At 52.7% G+C, this 20,234-nt stretch overlaps 1 protein-coding gene across 1 annotated transcript in view; it reads left to right on the forward strand.

Annotated features, from left to right (window-relative positions):
* Nucleotides 1–20,234, forward strand: part of SLC38A10 (solute carrier family 38 member 10) — a 38,751-nt gene that overhangs the window by 11,895 nt on the left and 6,622 nt on the right. Inside the window, exons 7-14 of the mRNA XM_055796018.1 lie at nucleotides 2,194–2,296; nucleotides 3,111–3,293; nucleotides 5,250–5,361; nucleotides 5,509–5,615; nucleotides 11,852–12,005; nucleotides 18,315–18,485; nucleotides 18,758–19,237; nucleotides 19,812–19,919. Of these exons, the coding sequence (XP_055651993.1) occupies nucleotides 2,194–2,296; nucleotides 3,111–3,293; nucleotides 5,250–5,361; nucleotides 5,509–5,615; nucleotides 11,852–12,005; nucleotides 18,315–18,485; nucleotides 18,758–19,237; nucleotides 19,812–19,919 (1,418 nt within the window). The remainder of the gene's footprint in view (nucleotides 1–2,193; nucleotides 2,297–3,110; nucleotides 3,294–5,249; nucleotides 5,362–5,508; nucleotides 5,616–11,851; nucleotides 12,006–18,314; nucleotides 18,486–18,757; nucleotides 19,238–19,811; nucleotides 19,920–20,234) is intronic.

Consider the following 20,234-nt stretch of genomic DNA (forward strand, 5'->3'; position numbering starts at 1 on the left):
CAGCACTCACATGGCAAGCCAAACGTAAAGCTATGTGTTTTTTCCAAGCATCAGGGCAATACACTGTCCCCAGCCCAGGCAACCTTTATAAGTGTGTTATTCTCAGCTAGGCAGGTTTAATTTTGCTAACCTCTGAATCACCTTCCTGGAAAATAAATGATTCTAACATAAAGCAGAGAACCTTTCCCTTCAGCACATAAATGCAACATGCAGTAAAGACAAATAAATGCACTATTATTCTAGCTTGAAAAACTTGACCCTGCTTTACTTGTGAGTTCAATAACTTTCACTCTTTAAAAGCTATCCCGTTGTTGCTGAAGTTGCAAAGTAGGTCACTCCTCTACAGTTATGCAGCGTGGAAATTTGCTGTGGAGCTGAGAGCTGGGAGTGCAAGGGCTCCAGGGTTACCGCTGCTGTAGCCTCCTTGCATGACTTTGGTCAGGTCACTAAACCCTCTACTTAGAGGAGTCCGTAGAGCTTTCCAGGAGAAAACTTCTAATTTCTGGAGATGGCTCTTCTGGTGCAGATGGATGCAAAAATGCTGAATTCACAGGGGTAATAAAAGTCAGGCTGTTGTTCATTGCCCCTGTGAGCATCGGTTCCTTGTGGGCTGAGTTAGGACCGGGCTCAGAGAGCCTGTATGAGGTGTGCTCCCTACAGTGAAGGTGAAGAACAGGTACCCTGAGGTAGCTCTGGCTGTCTCTGAAGCAAGGCCGCTCTTAATGCTTGTGCTGACTTGCCTGCTCTCTGCTCAAGAGCCTTGGGCCCTCTTTGAGGTGTGTAACAGATAACGTGGGGAAGGATCCCTGCTCCTTTGCTGGCCTTCAGTGCAGTCTTTCTGCTTAAAAAGAAACCCTGGAGCATGAGGACATGCTGCTTGTTGCAGCATGCTTCTTGCCCTCGTGGTCCGCCTTGAGAGCTGGCGATGGTCAGGGGGGCCCAGCAGCATGTTGTGGGGGCCTGAGGGACACAGTGCTGGTCCTCCAAACCCAAGCTGGCCAAACGGGTGCACTCATGTGATGGCAGGAGTCCTGGGTGCTGCTGGACTTTGCATGGCGCTTGTCCCCATGTCACTGCTGTTGCTCCTGCACTAACACGAGCCTGGCCTGGCTGTGCCACTCCACGCAATACAGAACCTCTCTGCTTCCCTCCTTTCTTCTCTTTCATGTGCCTGGATGTTTGGCTGGCCCCCTTCCCCTCGTGGGAGGTCTGGGACATAGTCGGTTAATCTAACGGAGGTTCCAGAATGGAGAGACTCCTGGAGAGGCTGCTCTCCTTGCTCCCTGCCAGTAAGTGGCTGTCACGGTGCTGCATTCACCGACCGACCCTGTGCATCTCGCAGGTTCCTGTGAGCCGATGTGCTCAGCTTCCTTTGTGCAGCACCGTGTGATGTTAAGGGATTAAGGGTTAAGGATTTTTCTGCTTGGCCTCAGTTTGACACACTTTCTGTTAATGGCTTTGTGCCCACTGGAGCTGGGGATACCCCCTTCCCATCTCACTGGGTTCTCCCCCCGCTTCTACTGAGAGTTACTTCAGTAATGTGAAGCCACAGTGTAGCCACTTGACTTAAGTAACAAGAGGTTAATGAGTTGCTAAAATATGCACCTGATGTCAAAAAGTACATTCCACATGCTTTCCAAGTCTGTAAATACCCCAAATCCCGTGTTACTGGTTCTCCCAGCTTTCTATGAACTCGGCTCTAGCAGCAGTGCTGAAATATGACAGGCGTTGCATGTAGTTTTGTTTGTTTAACTTTTCTTTTAGACAGTGTGATGCTCTAACCTTCTTCCTGCTTTTACTCTGTAAACACTGCGTTGCTTTAATTATCAGCGTAGAGAGCTCCAAGAACAATAATCTCCAATGCGCTGCCTGGCCTGGTGCCACTGGTGTTTCACTGGAACAAATGGTCATTCATTTTGCAACACTTTTGAACCAAAATGTTTACATCACACGTTTAGCTCCACGTGGTGGGGTGGGGAGAGCAGGAATATTTTTGCAACACTTAAAGTTATGAGTGTTCTGAAATCTCTTGGCATTAGCAATATAAATTGTGGAATAGCAGTGAGTGTTTATGCTCCATAGGGGGAAGGTGTCAGGGATTCTTTGCTGCTGGGCTGAGGCAGAGAACGTGCTGGGGTTGGGGTTTTCTCTCTCTGCAAAAGGTTTCCTTAAATAATTTACCCTTTTCTACAGTCAGGTCTTGCCTACCTATGATAGCTTGGATGAGCCATCTGTTAAAATCATGAGCTCCATATTTGCTTCTTCCCTAAACGTGGTCACCACCTTTTACATTACGGTAAGACACTTCCCCTTCTCTTTCCTTGCCAGAAGTCACGCTCTGGAGGGGCAACGGGGATGATGATTTATCTTCAGTTGGGGCTGGTTTCTGCTTATCTGTATTTATTCTGAAAGATAAGTCATGTTGCTGAAAGCAAAATTAGATGGGAGATGATGAACCGAACAGGGCAGGAGGCATTTGGAGAGTCCAAATTTTCAGCATGGCCCATTTCCTTGGGTGGACGCAGCATGGAGACCCCGCTTTTCCATGCGCATCAGCCTGCTCTCTGCCTTGCAGGGCCCAGCCTGGAGCTGGAGATGCTGCCCAGAGTTTATGAGAGCTTCTTTCAGCCTGTTGCAGTTGGAAAGATATGAAGAAAGTTATGCCTCATAAAGCACCGGTTAATAAAACTCAGTTAATAATTCCTGAGAAGAGCCTTGTCCTATGAGCTGGGCTGCTGTGGGGAATTGTTATGGCCCCTCCTTTGTTGCAGGGGCCTGTCGGTGGGCCTGGCAGCAAGCAGAGTGTCATTGCTCTGTGTCACGAGCAGTGGCAGCATTCCCTGGCTGCAGTGAAAGCCCCTGTATTTGGTGACAAACTTGCCTCTGCTTTTAGGAAGGTCCCACTGTTTGTTAACCGCCTGTCTCAGCTTTTGGGGGTGCTGCAGCTGGGGCTGCTGGCAAGTTCTCTGTGGAGGTGGCCCCGCATTCCCTCCCTGGCTGTCTGGTCCTAACTCGTGGGAGATTGCTGTCCTGCACCCTTTTGTAAAGAGCAGATGTGAATGTGCTTTGGAGTCAAACCCCCTCCACTCACCTCCCCTCCTGCCGCACAGGTGGGCTTCTTTGGCTACGTGAGTTACACTGAAGCCATTGCGGGGAACGTCCTAATGAACTTCCCTTCCAACTTTGTGACGGAGATGATTCGAGTGGGATTCATGATGTCGGTAGCTGTGGGGTTTCCGATGATGATTCTCCCGTGCAGACAGGCGCTGAACACCCTTCTCTTTGAGCAGCAGGTAAGATGCTCCTGTATGGCCAGGAGCAGCTGGCTGCCTTGGCCTGCACCTTTGAACTTGCTTTTTGAAGGGCTACTGTGACTCTTTGGCTTCTGCTGCTGGCTGCTGACCTGGGCTACAACTGTGCCTTGGTTCTGTGAGACTCCACTGATGACTGCATGTTTCTGACTTGTGGTGGGGACTCGCTATCCAGAGGGACAAACCCTCAACTCACAGTAAAATCCTAAGTGCCTGGTGTGTGGTAATGGTGCAGCAGGAGGCCTGTGGCAGACTGTAAATCCTGCTCTGCAGAATGGTTAATCTCTGGTACTTGTGAGGTTCTTGTCCTCTCTGCAGAGGAATTTCGTGGGCAGAAGTGCTGGAGCTGTGAGTCTGAAGCCTGCTGTTGCTCTGCTGTGCCCCAAGTCCCGTGGCTGCTACTTCCGTGCTCCGCTGGGGATTTCGGCTCTCGCGCAGAAGTGTTACACAGTTCAGAGCCGAGGTGGTTCTCCCCCTCAGAGAGAGGGAGAAATGTGCTTTTGGAAACAGAGGAGCCTCCTTATTTCCTGCTGCTCCAGCTGGCATCCTTTTGCTGGCCAACTCGATCTTGCTTTGCATTTAGCTCGAGCTTCTGTTCCTAGCCTCAGAGCCCAGCCCAGCCTCACTTCTTGCTTCTGTGTGTGCCTGCTCATTTCTGCTCTTTTATTATTATTCTCATCCTTGCACCTTTGTCACTGGCCCCCTGAGCAGCCTGCTCCCCTCCAGGTTCAGGTGTCCCCTTCCTCCGGTGCCTCCCCTTGCTGTTTGGTGCTGGTCTCGTGCAAAGCATGCGGTGGAATACAGCCCCCTCCCACACATTCACCTTTCCCAGGGTCGGATCTTCAGACAGCCTTTGTGACTATAGTTGGTCTGTCTGATTTAGACTGTAAGTCCCTTGTGGCAGTAGCGTGTTCTCCTCTGTGTATTGTACGGCACTAAGCATGCCGATGGTATTCAGTAAATAACAGTAAGAGATTGTGGGAATGTTCTGAGGCCTTTGTGTATCTGCATAAATAGAAACCTCTTAGGGCAGGAAATAAAACTTGAGCAATTTATAGCTCTAAATCCTGCCACTTCTGCCTGTGAGAAGCCCCCGGCTCTTTTCTCACATCGGGAGGGCCTGAGGGTGGGACAAGACGATCAGTGAAAGCCAGCGGGTGCAGAGGAGTAAGCACTGGAAAGGCTTGGGAAGACTGTTGTTCTTGCTTGGGCTCAGCTCGTTGCTCTTTGGGTTCTGAGCGTGTCACGTTGCTTTCCTCTCCCATCTGTGCAGCCAGGAGAGCGGGGACCCGCTGGTTCTGCAGGGCATGTGGGTTCGCTGGGTCCTCTGCCTTCCGCACCTCCCACTTGGAGTGCGGGGATGGGATGGGAAGCGGAGGGCATCGGGAAGCCCTCTGGTATCAGCAGCTCCCCAGCAGCACTGATCCTCCTCCCTGCCATCTAGCTGGGGTGTCTTCCATCAAGCTGCAGGAGCTGGTACACGTGGTGTAGTGCGGTGGGAATAGCCCTGCTCCCGGAGGCGTTGGGGTGCACCTTACCACAGCAAAACCAGAGCTCTTCCCCCTGTGACCGTTCTCCCTCCTGCCTCCTCAGCTGTGCTCCTTTCTCATGCCCTCGGCCTCGGGGCTGCCCGCTGAGGCTGGACGGCTGCAGCGCTGGCACGGACCGGGGTACAGCTGTACGGTTCACATTTGGGGCAGGATGGAAACAGCAGCTTTGGCTCTGTGCCCCCCATCAGTCTTGTTCTGAAGGCTCAGATGCAGTTGCGTATTAAAACTGCTCAACCATGTCTAACAGCCCCCCTAGCATTGGCTCTGCAGAGACCACAATGTCGAGGTGACGAAGCTGCTGGACCCCGCTGGGGTAATTGCTTAGGAACCGCGCAGTTCTGATACAGGAGCTAAACTCACTCTCCTTCTCCCACCCTTTCTCTTCCAGCAAAAAGACGGTACCTTCGCTGCTGGGGGTTATATGCCCCCGCTTCGGTTCAAAGCCCTGACGCTGGCTGTTGTGTTTGGAACCATGGTAGGAGGCATCATGATCCCAAACGGTGAGCAAGGAGCTGGGGGCAAGGGCTGGTTGCTTGGCTGTTTTCTCTGGTCTTTTTTTATTTGCGTTTCTGGGTGGGGTGGCCAGACTCACTGAGCTCTGGCAGTCCTGGAAGGGGCCTTTGCTGACTTCTTTTCTTCTTTGCCAGTGGAAACAGTTCTGGGCCTGACAGGTGCTACGATGGGAAGCCTCATTTGTTTTATCTGCCCAGCTCTTATTTACAAGAAGATCCACAAGAACGCACTTTGTTCACAGGTCAGTGCTGATGCTGCTTGATGTCTCCCTAAGCCCTCTGCAGAGCCTGGGAACGTAGTTAATTTGGCTGCAGGAGGGAAACTGCTCAGCACCTCCTCCAGCCTCCCTCTCCAGTTTGCCCAGTACAGGTGGGAGCTGTTCTGGTTGGCTGCTCTGAGCAGGGTTGCTTATGGGCATGCAGCAGAGGAGGTGCTGACCTGGTGCATGGCCTGCCCTGTGCTGGAACACCGGCTCTTTTTGTCCATCCAGCAGCAAGTGAAACATTCATTTGGTGCATAAACTGCTGCTTCCAGTCCACCTTCTGGTGGGCTTCAGGTTCTGTATCCGCAGAATGGGAAATCCAGGCAGCCTATAAAACCTTAACAGGCCTTACATCCCAACCTGCTCAGGCTGGGTAAAATAAACACGGTTTCTCAGCGATGCGGTTCTTGCTGCTGACCCTCAGCTTTCTGGTTTCAACCAAAATAATAATAAAAAGGAACACACACATAGAGGCGTTGCTTCAGGAATTGATTTTTAAAAAATTGGGGTCGTTTGGAGGCTGTTAGAAGTTTAGCTTTTCCTTTTGCTCCAGTTTGGATTGGCCTCCTCAGGGACTGAAACAAAGTGGCTCTTTGCTGGGCTTGATCTCTCTGCTTCTGCAAATACTGTGCTTTTTGTGGGACTGAAGTTAACGTGTTTTGTTTTTTTCCTAACAATAACTTAATCCGCTGCCTTTAGCAGGCCTCTGCCCCAGCATTGCCAGTCACGACAGTGCTGGGCTGGGAATAAGGTTTTCGGCAAACTGCAGAGTCAGCAGGGGGAGAGGACGACATTTTTGTGGGTCCTACAGAACTAATGGCTTTTTCTGTGTTTAATGACTTGTGGGTTTGCAAATGTACATGAAGTTTTTAAGCAGGGCATATTTTTTTCTTTCCCCATGCTTTCTCTGACACAAGGAAATAGTCCAACTTTCCAGCTTTCACTCTGGATTCTGACACTTTGGTCCTAACTTCTTTGACTGAAACCCCAAGCAGGAGTCTGAATGCCAGCCTGGATTTTTCAGGGAAACAAAGAGCACTTTCAAGAATTGCTTTCTATTCCGGCTGAGCCAGAACGTTTCTCTGCAGTGCCTTGAAACTGCACTTAGGATGTGCTGAGCTCTTAGACTGGCTGCACAGAGGCGACTGTCAGCTGCCCGGGGTTGAACAGTGGGGCCCTCACAATGCTTGACCCGAAATGCTGGTCACACGGCTGGTGAAGATGTTTGTCCTGCAGAAAGCCCCACAAAGGAACAAGGGCTTATCTAAAGTATCAGTCCCCAGGTTACCCTGGCATTTCAAGGGGCTGGTAGCAAGCTGTCCAGTTTTCTCCTGAATGATCCATTATCTGTCAAGTTTGCATACTTGCTTTGACCGATGCACTGAAGTGCTGCAGCAAGGGCACACCTGCCTTCAGAAGCGCGCTAGGCTGCAGAGCACCTCCCCGCCTCCGCTCTGGAGCCAAATTCTGAGCCCCCCCTCTCCTTGTTCATCCAGGTCTTCTGCAAAGACTCATTTATTCTTTCCCTGAAGGCTCTGTCTTTGGTCTCCTCCTTCATTCCTGCTTTTCTTTGATCAGGCACTCCACTCCATCAAAATATGCTCCTGTGAAAAGTGGCAATTGAGGGGGAGAAGGAGCCAGCCCTAGGCATAGCTGTCCCTTCCTGCTTTTCTCTGTCTGAACAATGAACACGTATCTTCTCCCTCCCTCCGTCATCTTTCGCTTTCTTCCAAAGCAGCAGACCTTCTCAATGCTAGCTTTTACACTTGCCTGAGTTATCTTGACTCTTGTGGTGCTGCTGCCGAGAACTGGCTGCTTTTATTGGGCCACCTCTGGCATCCGGCAAAGTCCCGTGTTGGGCAGCTTACGGGGCTGGCGAGACGGAGAGTTCAAATTTACTGGGCTGGGAAGGTGGTGCAAGGTGGGGCTACAAAATGGGAAAGTTGCACTAGAAGTAGTGAAGAGGGTTCCAGGGGCAGGTATGTGGGCATTCCCAGGTGTTTGCTGGCCCGCAAAGAGCACTGGCAACTTCTACCAGCGAGCTGTTAATTATTGCAGCCGCTCATTAGCCGGCCGGGGCTGGGCTGGGCTGGGCTGGGCTGGGCTGGGCTGGGGGTGCGTGGTTGAAAGGCTTGCAGTGTTGGAAAGACAGTCAGCTAGCAGAGCAGTTAAAATGCTTGAAGTCAGTCATGCAGTGCTGCGAACGAACTGGGGAGAGTGTTCTCTTTCTTGTGGTTAAGCATCAAGCTGTAAAGGTGCGGATCCGTGTCCAGCTGCCCTCCGGGAGCCTCGAGCCAGGGGGACAGTGAGGTTTGGCAGTGTGCTGCTGAAGGTCGGGTTAAGGTCTGTAAACAGAGTGTTTAACTTCGAACAGGAAGGTGTTGGCTTCCCAGTGTTGACACAAGCCTGTCCAAGAGGCCCCTCCTAGGGAGGCCAGAGCTGCTGTTGTCCCACTTGGGGAAGAGGAGCTGTGGAGAGGCTGCTCGAGGTCAGGAAATGACCCCTCGGTCTCTCTCCTGTGCGGATGGAAAAGAGATTCCCCTCTGCCCTCCCTGGCAGCGTGGCGGCCAGCGCACCTTCACCGCAGGCACTTTAGGTCGGTATGGCCCTTCAAACACGGCATCTCTGCAGCAGTGCAGCAGAGGAGTGACCGGGGCTCTGCATTCCTTCGCCATGACTCTGTCCCTCCAAGCGCTTGGTGTCCAAAACAGCCCAGCTTGGAGGATGTCGTCACTCTACACAAATGCAGTTTTTTTGCTTCCCGCTGATGGCTCAGGCGTGGTTAGAGATGATCTGGGCTAATGGCACTTCTGTACAAAGTTCGAGTTATCTTCTGGGAGGAAGGACGACCGAGGGAAGGCGACCAGCAGAGGAAACGGCCGCGTAAACTTCCTCTCCTGAATTCCCGACCATGCTCGGAGCACTTCTCTCGGGAGACAGGCTCTTGCCTTGCTGACCTGCCTGCTGGAGCAAGCTGCAGCCAGAGGGCTTTGCGTGTCCACTTGTTGTGTCCACACAGAGAGGCCCTCCTGGGGAAGGGTCTCAGCTTGTCAGAGATGTGAGGGAGATCCCTCCTGTGAGACCAGACACTGGCTTATAACTGCTTTGCTGTGCTGACCCTCTCCTTGCTCCAGGTTCTCAGCTCTCCAGCTGAACGCTCTGGGAGTAGGTGGCTCCACCGTGCTTGGTTCCTTGAGCGCTCAGTCCTTGCAGCCCCCATTCCTCTTCCTTCGATTGCCAGGTTAGCCCTGGGGGGGTCCTTTGAGTAAAAAGTGCCTGGTTTTCCATGTCAGGAGTGTCACCGTGGAGTTAAGCCAGATTGTGGACCTCTTTATTCTGGTCTTCACTTGCTGATGGAGGAGGTGAGGAGGAGGTGTGCTGACGGGGGGAGCTGAAGGTGAGGGATGGCTGCTGGTTCGTGGACAGCCCAGCCTGTCTTTGACTGCCACGTGTGCCCGTACCCGCTGCTTCGGGAAGCTCACAGATGAGCTCCAAATGTTAAACAATCAAAGGGGTTTTGAATCTAAGGCATTCAAGCCCGTGGTTCCCCACTAAGATAAGAAACAACAAAAATCCTTTTAAAACATTTAATGTTTTCAGACGTTTTCTACAGTTCCCTCCTCTCCCACGTTGCTTCTAGTTCCTGTGGCACCAGAATAGATCCTCTTTGTGGAAACGCTCTTCCTCTCCGCTGTTGTTTCTGGAAGATGCCAGAACAGCTCTGCAGTCACCAAATGCATTTCTGCCAGGGCTGTAGATTGTGTGAGGGGAGGAAGTGGACGAGCTCCAAGCCGAGGGCAGCAGTGGCAGGGACCTGCTGACTCTGCTTTTGGCCTGAGCAGGGTGGCAGGATATCTGCTCTTTGTGCACCCACGCGGCAAGGCAGGGAGCAGATTTTACTTCTGTTTCCTTTGCGACGTCTCTAAGGTCTGGCCTCTGCTCCCTGGCCGTGCTGCTCACCCCTTGTCCAGAGCTGCTTCTTGTCCCGCCAACCTTTTCCTTCTGCAGCAGGCGCCTGTGTGTCTGCAGGGGGGTGCTGAGAGTGGGGTCTCCTGGGCCCAAGGCTCTGGCTGTGCTGGCCCATGTTTCTGTGCAATCCCCCTCAGCATGAGGAAGGAGAGGAAAATGTTAGCCTCTCCTCCCTCCCCTGAAGGTGCCAACATTTTAACTTCTCCTTTCAATTTTACCTCTTCCCCCTTTATTTTCAGTTTTCTCCCTCTGGCAGCTTCCCATTGTAGCAATGCTCCCCTATGTCTGTCCCTGGTTTTCTTCACACCGAGTAGCATCCTTTCGTTGTGCTTTTTGTTAATCGTGATGTGAATGCTGCAGGGTAAGGATTGTGGGGGAATAGGGTGAGTCCTGCAGGATGTGGTCCCCTTGTGAGCTGGTATCACAGCCCAAGCTAGAATCACCAACACTCTGGATGTTCCACTGCTCTGCCAAGGGGCCAGGCAGCTTGTGTGGTTCCTACTGGACAGCAGCAAGGTCGTGTACCAAAGCAGCATTTCTCCTTTGCAGGTTGAGACTTTTACGCAGTTGCCTGGTGAAGCAGGCATACCAGGTTGTTCTTGTTAGGCGCCTGGTGGAAAAAGCGGTGCCCGCTCCCCAGCAGCCAGCACGGCCACAGCAGGGGCAGGGATGGGCGAACCAGCAGTCTGCTGTCTGCGAGCTCTGAGCATCAAGCAGGACAGCCATGAGGTGCAAAGAAAAGATGCAATTTGCAGCATTGTCTTGGATCCTTTGCTGCAGCATGCAGAGCTGCAGAAATAAGCCAGATCCTTGGCATTTCAGAGAGCAGGATATTCTTAATTAAAAAAAAAAAAAAAAAAGAGAGAGAGAGGGGAATTGCTGCATCATAAATACCAGTTTGCTGCAAACTTTCAGCTTCCTGGCACTGCAGAGGCGTTTTCTGTTTTGCATATGATGGTTCCTGTAGCTTCTGTGGTCGGTTGTGAAAAGGAGTTTGTGGGGATGTGGGGAGACCCGAGTTTCTAGCAGGAGGTGCCGCTTCTTTGCCTGCTTCCTTCAGCACAGACTGTGGCCGACTCTCTCCTACCAGTCGTTTGCAGTGCTGTTGACGTGCATACCAGGTTCCATGAGAAGCCCTTACTGCGACAATTGCAAATGATTGTAAAAGGTAAAAATAATACAATAGGGTTTAATTAAATTTCCCCAGTCAGCATTGTTGACCAGCAATCCGTCTGCTCGGCTCTTCACTCCAGTACCGCTCCTGTCCGGAGGAGCAGGGAGGCATTTGGCAGCCCTGCCACCAAACACGGCAGGCGTTCCTCTGCTCCCATTGCTGTCGCGCATCGTCTTGCTTGTCCTTCTTGAGTTACCCCGTGAATTGCTAGTGCTCCTGGAGATATTTTTATTTTGTGGAGAGAGTTTTTTAGTCTTTCTTACGGCTCATGTGGATATAGATCCTTTTAGGTCAATTTATCATTAGATAACAAACCGTAGAAATGTTCTTTTTGGTGGTGGTCACCTCGGGGTGAGCAGGGAGTGAGCGAGCGGCTGCGTGGTACTTGGTTACCTGCTGGCATTAAACCACAACAGTCGCTTTCTCCTTTTTCAGCTAGAGACATCTGTAGAGCTCTTCCCTCCACAGGGTTCGGATTCTTTCTATTTTTATTCTGTTTGGTCCCAGCTTTCTGGAAATCAGTGAGTTACATCTTATCAGCTTCTTGTGTGCTGGCCGCCAGGACTTGTGTGTGGACATCTTATTCTTGCTTTCAAAAATAAGAATATTTAAACAACTCCCAAGAAACCTTTCTAGGCTGTAAACAGGTCAGGTACCTCTGTTCTCAGCCAGACCTGATTTCATGGTGCTCTAATGTAGCTGCTGGAAATATCAGGGAATGAGTCTTTGCAGCTGGTCTCGTGTCTGCCACACGCATTTTTCTACCCTTACATCCTGTCCGCTTGCTTTTCAGCCCTTCTGATAACAGGAGTTGCCTTTTCAACAGCTTCCAGCATCTGAAACTTTCCTTTGAACGCCTCTACATCCAAATACAAATCTGAGCCAAAAGCTACTGGTTTTTTCTTTTCTGCCTCTTAAATTTCTGTCCTGTTCTCTCCCTGTTACTGACATGTGTAATTGCAAATTGCAGTGAGCTTTGAATTGTTTAGAGACACCGTTTGCATGAAGAATGCTGTACAGAGCAGTCCTGTTTGTTTTGCTGTGCTAACTGAAGTTCTGGCATGTTGTGCAGATTATACTGTGGATTGGCCTGGGAATACTGGTTATTAGTACCTATACCACCTTGTCTGCAACAGAGGACATCCCTGTGAAGACAGAAGTGGTGGGCTTGGAGCACCTGGATGGAGGGGAGAGCAGAATTGACCAGGATTCAGTCAAAATCCCAGGTATGTGTCTACTTGAGTTGTGCTTCCCAGCCCTGCTCCCAGCTCCACCTCCTAAGGAAAAAATACATATTTTTCTTATTTTAAAAAGTGTGGTGGAAGCAGGGTCAATTCCAGGCAGCTCCATGCATCTTCACAGCATCCCGGGGACTTTTCCCAAGAAAGGCTGTAGTTTTGCCTTCTGGAAAAGCCTGGTGCAAGCTCTGATGGTACCTTGTGGGAGCTGTTCTTTTGGGAAGGGAAAAGAAAGGTAGGGTAAGGAACAGAGCATGGATCTACCCGTTCAGGGTAACAAATGCAGCTCTGTGAGTGCAGCCCAGCGATGGCTCCGTGTTGGCCACCTGTATGAGGGGTGTGAGTGTCCAAACAGGGCTGCTTTCACCATTTCTGCCAGTACATTGTCCGCAGTTCCAAGAACAAGCCATTCATTGCACTCAAAGGTATGTAAATTTATGGGCACTGACTTTTTTTTTGGTTGTGAGGATATAAATTTGGTTCGGTTTTAGCTCTGACAAAGCCCGTGATTATGCCTCAGCTTTGTTTACTGGTTCACATTATTTATTATTTGTTTACTGTGGCCGTTGATAGAATTACGGCCAATCCCTCCCTTCCCCAGCTGCAGGCTTGCCTTGCAAGGCCATTGCTAGCAGGTGTCGCCTGACCCTGCACTGCCCCTCATCTGTGGCTGTGTCCTGTTTCTTTATTTTATTTTTGTTCGGATCTACTCGTGCTTTTTTTTTTTTTTTTTTTCCTTCTTTTGTTCTTTGGGGGCCTTGAAATATCCTCGCAGAGATTGAGAACGGAAGGGAGAAAGGGGGCTGTCTCTTCTGGAGATCATCCTCCCTCCTGGTTGTTGGCTGTGTTCCTGCTGAGCAGCTTTGAGTGTCTCCGAGACACCGGTGCTGCTGCCGATAACATTCACTCCTGGGTTGCTCTGTCCCTGGCAGTGCTGGGGTTTTATGCATTTGCGCTCGTGGTTTACCCAAGGCGTGCATGCCTTCTCAGGCACTAGGATGCCCGTGAACTCTAAGCAAAAGATGCTCTCAATCCCTTAATCGAGCACACTCAGCAGGGCTGGGAGGAGGGATGCAATTGAATTCTTCCGTCTTGGTTAATTTTGGAGCAGTAATGGCCAAAGAACAGCTGCTTGTTTCAGGAGGAGTCGCTAATGACACGTGTTCTTGTGACTGGGAAAATAAAAAAAAGTCCCATAAAAGATGTTGTCCGCTGGAGTTTGCTAAATCTCTTCTCCGCTTCTTCTCCGCATGAACCAGGGTGGCAGAGCAGGACGCCCACGTCTAATCATGGTGTAGCACAGCGACTCGTTGGTTGCCCTGCCGTACCCGCCGTGTGCGCCCAGGGCTCGTTGCCATTAGCCTTCAGTGCGTGGTACTTGGTGCTGGATTAAATAATCCTACCTGAGAGGAAGGCGGGTTTAGTGCTCCTGGTTCATAAACTTCCCAGGGAGGAGCTGTGCAGCTCCTGAGGCAGTGACGAGCATCTGCCTGGGGATGCTCCGCTGCCCTCTGAGCTCGGTCTGGTCCCTTTCGTAGCAGGGGACTGCTGGCTCTGCCCTGGGAGCGCAGCCTGGCCTGGGTGCTCCATCCCCCGGGAGGAGGCAGCGGGATGGCGCAGGGGGAGATGGAGCCGGGCAGAGGAAGGGGAACAAGGATCGGTGCTGTGGGAGCAGCGGCGGGTGGATGGGGCTGCCCCAGGAGAGCCGCCCCGTGCCTTGGATCCGTGCCTCCCTGTGCCTCTGCGGGATGTCGGCCTGACTAGCAATGAGAGGCGTTAAATGGTGCCCTTCTTCCCCCTGCTGCCCACCCCGCAGCTCCCCCCTCGTCCTCTCCTGGCTTGTTTTGCAAAGGCAGGAGCCTGCAGCCTGGAAAACGCCACAGCAGCTGCATCCTGTCATTCAGGGTGCATGCAGGATGCGGGCTGCCCCGCATCACCTGGGTGCCCCGCCGGCGCACATCTGGTCCGTGTTCCTCGTGTGGGGCTGCAGCTGGAATGCGCGGGCACTGCCCTGGCACGAGCAGTGGGTGCTTGGCCCCTTCCCCAGGCGGTGGGTGCCGCCGGGCCCCTTCCCCGCGGCCCCTGGCTGGGAGCTGCCTGGCCCAGGCAGACCTGGGGGCTGCACGGGGCCTTTTCCCAGTGCTGCCTTCACTGTCTGACTTTTGCCTGTCAGCATGTGAGAGGAGTTTTATTGGCCTCTTTGATGTTGCGGAGACCAGAACTGTACAGACTTTCATTAAAACTCTGCCCTGTGGGCCCTGGGATTATGAATATTAGAACATTGCCCTTTTATGTGAACACGTATTGACCAGCGAACTCTGAATAGTGTTTTTACTAACGACACCCAAGTGCCCATTACAGCCCCTGTCTGTATTGCTTGAGGTTTACTGTCAGCAGCTCTTCGGGAAAGGTATAAAACCCCTTTCAGAAACATTCTGCTGCTCCGTGCAGCGTGTGCGCGTATGTTAAAAGGTTGCTAAGCTGCCTGTGAAAGCTCATGAAGGCAATTACCCATTTAAAAAAAAAAAGCTAATTAGGCAATTTCTCTCTGTATTTGAAAGCACCCTAGAGGGTCTCATGGGGTGGATTAAGATTTTGTAATATTTTTCAGCTCCTTACTTGATCGTTGCTGCTTTATTTTCTTTTCTCTGGTGTTGTGCAATATCGGGTAACAAAGACCTGATTCACACTCCTTGTGCAAGAGCACCCTTTCCCCAGTGCTCCAGGGAGCCCGCGTGCTGGGGACCCTTCTCCATCCATCCCATGTGTCCTCCTGGATGTGGTGGTCTGAGTCACACAGGCTTGGGTGAAACTGGGGTCTGTGTGGCTTCTCTGCTGGCATGCAGCAGGGCACGATGCTGAGCGCTCCACAGGCCTGGCGCTGCAGCTGCATGTTTGCCCCCGAAAAAGAGACCTGCCTGGCTGCAGGCTGCGTCCCCGCCAGCGTTATTAGCCAGAGCAGCCCCGAACATGTGTGAAACGTGGATTATGCACAGCTCCTAATAGCTGCAGGAACAGCTTGACTCTGCTGCAGCTCTCCCTGGTGCTTTGTGTGAGCGAGCTTTTAATAGTGCCTGTGACACAGAAAAGGAGCTATCAGCCTCTTGTAATTTGGGTTCGTTTTTACTGCTGGTGCGTCAGGAGACAACTGTGAACTAATTTCAGTGATGCCATTCGATAACCTTGTGAAATCTGTAACCGTTTCGGGGGGAGGGGGGTTCTGGGAGGCACAGCTGGGGCGGGGGGGCTGTGTGGGGCTCCCCAGGGAAGGCTTGTCCCTGCCCTGCTTGGGGCTGCAGGGCTGCTCGGCATGTTTGAGGGCAGTGGTTCACCCCCATCCCTCTGCCCTGCTCGTTCTTCTTCATTTTCCTTAGCTGGAGCTTGTGGATCTTGCTCTGTTTCACTGCGCCGAAGCAATTTGAGTGAGTCTGGAGCTGGACCGGTATGAGCAGGTCCTGAAGCCCGTGAGCCTTGTCAGCCCTTGCATGATGCTCCAGGCATCGCTTAGCAGCACGGAGAGGGTGCTGTACTCCCCGGGCTCCCTGTACTGTCCCTGGGGCTCCCGGGGTGCCTGTGCCGGATCCCCCTTGGCTCAGGGGGAGTGTGGCAGGGCTCGTCTTGCCGCCTCTGCCGAGAGCTGGGGGTGCGCACGCGGCTTTTGGCTACAGTCGCTGCTGCGGTGGACGAAAGCGATAGGAAAACTGTGTGAGGAGGGATTTAATGCCTTTCTGGGACCATTGCTACTATCCGAACCAGGAGCAGGGGGAGAAGGGAAGCTTTTAGGTTGCTAATCATGACATTTTATTGCAGCCTAGAGAGGCTGTTGGCAAACCACAACACATACGCGCGCGCACGCACACGCACAAATCAGTTGCAGAAAGCCCTGGCTTCCCTGCGCCGCCCCGCGCGTGCGAGCCGAGCTGCCGGAGAGCGTTGTGAGCTGGGGCAGCTCGGCTGGACCCGCTGGCTGTGCCGAGGCACAGCAAACCCTCCCGGTGCTGCCTGACGCCCAGGTCCTGTTGTTGTGAGCCAAAGAGCTTTTACAGCCTCTCAGCCCTTGCCTGTAAAGTCCAATGGCACTCATAAAACATTAAGAGGCGCAGCATTACTGTAACGCTCTCCAAAGGGACCTGGAGGGCGACTAGACAGTTAGAGCGATTATTACACATCCTGAGCAAAATTGTTCTCTGCAAACCACATATAGCCCCTTATAGATTTCCATGCAGTGTGAGAGGTCGTTAATTCACGCCCTGATGATGAACTTAATTTTGTTTCCTGCTGAGCAAATGACGGCTTAGAGGCAACTTTGTCTTATTATGGCGTGGAGGCTTTTATTTTTGTTTGTGTTTTGTTTGTGTTTTGTTCTTTTCTTGCATTGTTTGCAGAGTGGGGAATGTGCTTCTGCCTCTTGATTTATGATTAACTCTTCTCCCAGCAGTGGGGCCTCCCCCGGTCCCTCGGTATGTCCCAGATCCGCAGGGGGTTTCACCTGCTGCAGGGTCCTGTGGCCAAGCCCTGCCCTGCACGGGGTTAGCTCTGGCTTTAACTCCTCCGTTTCCCAATTGCATGGAAGGCTTCCCCCCCTTTTCCTTTTCATTTCCCGTCGTAAGCATCATCTTGCCGCCGTGGGAACGGCTCTGCCCGCGTCACGGGTCTCTGGGTCCTCTGGTTTCGGATACGTTGCAGCCTTCTCCAAATGCAGCCATCTCCCGCCTTCATGAACCAATTAACGAAAAACTTTCCTCCAATAGAGAAAATAATTTTTTGCTGTGAGGCCAGGATTTAGCTGGGAACATCCGCAGCCGTGCTGAGCGCTCCTCTCCCCGGCCTCAGCCTCCCGCTTCCCAGGGCCCCCGTCCAGGGCTGGGCACCGGTTCCTGCAGTCCATTTTTTCCTGAAAGGAGGAGTGTCCTGCCCTGACTTGCTGAACCCTGGGAAGTCCCTCAATGGAGAGAGGGACCCTTGGGTACTAGATTTTAATTTCTCAGAAAATCCAAGTCCTTTTCTCCCCTCCCACTGTCATTCCCGAACCAAAGAAACTTGGAAAGCTGGCTAGCCCCTGCGCACGTCCCTCCAACGGGGTGCGGAGCTCTGGGCCAGGGAGTCCATGTTTCTGGAGAGGCGCTGGGTCCTTCTGGCACGGATCCCTCTGGGCCAGAATTTTGTACTTATTCCCCCCCAGCTCGGGTAAGGCCCACGCAGCTGAAGTTGTGGCAATCTCTGCTTTCCCATGAGTTCATCTTGTAATAAATCGCACCAGCCCTGCGGAGGGGGAGGAGAAAATTGAAAGATGTTTATAGAATTAATTCCCCAAAGGAAATCGCATGGGGGAGGGCAAAAGGGGGGAAGAGTTGGGAATTTTTTGTTACAGAAGATAGAGGAGTTTTTATTATTTTTTTTTTACTTCAGTTTGTTGGATGGAAAAAAATCTGCAGAACAACTTCAGTGCTGGGAAACAATTAAGTTTCCTGCTCTGCTGCTCCTCTGAGGAGCTCAGTCCCTGTCCGCGCTATGTGGGTTGTCTTCTTCCACCCTGGGGTCGCAGGGACCGTTTCCACCCGTGGGACATGCCACGAATTCCACATGGTTACTTCAGTGCTGAACCCAGCAACTGGGATGCATCTTCCAGAAACGTCCCATCTCTTTGAGGGAAGGGGGGGGGGGGGAGTGTGTGTGTGTGTGTGTGTGTGTGTGTGTCCCGCCCTGGAGTTCCCCTTTGTGCCTGTTCAATCGTGGTCCTCAAAACTTCGTGCCTTCTGCGGGCTTGCATGGCTCTCCTCCTGCCTGCCCGTCCTTGCGGCGTTCAACGGGCTGGGGAAACGCTCGTGTGCTGAAAGGAAGAAAAAAAATGGGGAAAAAAAGAAAAGAAAAGAGGTTTTGAGCCTCTTTGCAGGGTGCAGCCAGCACAGGCGGGCGATGGGGGCTGCGGCTGCACCCCACCGCGGGCTCTCCCGGTGCTCGGGGGTCCGGCGCGGGGGAGCCGGGAGGATGCTACCATCTGGCGGCGTGGGCTCGCAGCGGCAGCCGGCTCCATCCCCGCTCCATCCCGGCCCTGCCTCGCTGCCTGGCCTGGGCTGCCGCGCCGCCAGCTCTGTCAAAAGCCTTTGTAGGGAAAACAAACAGGGGACCCCAGAACAAAAGCCCCAACCCCTCCGTACGAATGCTGGAGGGAAAATAGCTGTTTGGCTTGTGTCGGTAAAAGGGGCTGCAGCAGGTAAAGCAATCCCTTGGTGCTGCCGGTGGGCCGGCAGCGTGGCCATGTGTAACCTCCTGCAATGAGTTGTCCTGCCTTTGCAGACCAGAACCCGGCAGCAGAGGAGGCAGAGGATGGCCGCAATAAACCCAAACTGCTAGATGAGAAGGAGGAGATGGAACAGCCGCAAATCAAGGTGCCCATGCAGGTACCCAAGAGAGAGGAGGAGAGAGGAAAGCTGGAGGAGAAAGTGCAGCTTGACCGTCCTGATCAAGGTAACGAGGAGCCAGGAGAAAGGGTGCTGGTGTTGGGGCTGGGAGGTGTATGTTGCAGGACTATTTTGGATAAAGATCCTGATCTCTGTGCATTATCTCATGGACTGAAGGTGATTTAGTGTTTGATGCTCTCGAGGCTCATTAGGAATGCAGCCTCCTGATGAGGAAGGGAAGGCAGGGCTGAAAAAGGGCAGCGTGTGCTGTGACCCTGCTGCCTGTTACCTTCTCCCATCAGTCCCAAGCTCCCTAACCCTGTCTGTTGCCCACCCTAGGGATCGCCCTGCCCGTGGGGGAAGCGCATCGCCACGAGCCACCCGTCCCGCACGATGAAGTGGTCGTGGACATGGGGCGAGAACGGGAGGAATCTGATGAGAACAAGCTTGTGCCTGGAGGAGCCGACGATCGTCTGCTTAAGCTGGCGCCGGAGGAGCCAGCCGTGCCGAATCCCCAGAAAGAGGCACTTGGCCCGAAACAAGGGAAGGAAGCGATTGCTGAGAACCAACTGCAGGGAGGGACTGACGAGCCTGTTAAGAATCCAAAGAACGTCCTGGAGGTGATCGTGCAGCAGGATGGCAGGCCGCCATACAAAGAGCTGGAGCCAGATAAACAAGTGCTGGAAGCCAAGGCGCAAGCTGCTGTGCCGGACGGTGAGAAGAAAGCTGAGGCTGCAGGTGACAGGGAGAAATCAAAGCTCCAGCTCCCCAGGAAAGCAGAGGAGGCTGCAAAGTCCGTGGAGAAGGAAGCCAACCCTGGTAAGCTCCCTCCACATCAGCTTGTCTGAAAAAACTCTCCTCTTGGCCTGTAATCCCCCCGCAGACCGGGCAATTTGGCTGTTCCTACCTACACCCCAGTGTTCCCTTTGAATTTCATGAGATTAGCACGTGAGCGCGCACAGCCCCTTCAGCAGCTGTTGGGGGAAAGGAGGAATCTGGTGGCTTTGACAGCTACTATAATATCTGTCAAACAGTTGTTTGCTAGCCTACTAAATGTCAGGTGCCATGCTGTTCCTGTGTGTCTCCGAACTCGCTGGGGACATGGAGCCGGGAGATCTTGACAGGTAACACATTGCTAAGTGCCCGTCTAAAAGCTAGTTAGAACAGTTCTTGCATTTTAATTGGCTGAGGTAGTTAGTGCTGGCTCGCTGCCATGAGTCTATAAGATTGTTAAATATTTTTTTTTATTACTTCCCTTGCAGTCATCGGGTTGAATGTAAACTGTGCTGGCTTAGGCAGGGAGGGACAACACGATGTGGAGTCATTTTAGTGAACATCTGCCGCTAGAGCGTCCTTATTGACAGCAAAGGTCTGCTGATCTGTTGGCTTGCAGGTGAGAAGCGGGAGCTGCCCTTCCCGGACAGAGTGGATCAGCTGGAACCGCGGGAGGCCCGAAACACCAAGGAGAAGCAACAGGAGAACACAGAGAACAAGCTGGAAGGTGAGTGTGCATCCCCAGGGTGCGCAGGGAGGGGAGGGTGCTGGGCTTCCCCCAGGAGCCGGCGCTGCCAGTGCAGGATTTCTGTCTGCAGGACGGTGCCAGCCAGCGCTGTTCTTGGCGCTTGCCAGCACGGAGCTTTAGGCCGTGGTCCCCTCCGCCACAGCGGCAGTTGGTGCCTGTCCCCGGCAGGCTGGCGCAGGCTGGCTGTGCCACGCTGCAGCCCCTGGCAGAGCCATGTCAGGACATCAGTCATGCCGGTGCCCAGGCAAGAGTGAGACTGGAGCAAAACTGTTTGGCTGGTGTGAGACAGGGGGA

This window comes from Falco peregrinus, chromosome 2 (genome assembly GCF_023634155.1).
Source record: "Falco peregrinus isolate bFalPer1 chromosome 2, bFalPer1.pri, whole genome shotgun sequence".
NCBI lineage: Eukaryota > Metazoa > Chordata > Aves > Falconiformes > Falconidae > Falco > Falco peregrinus.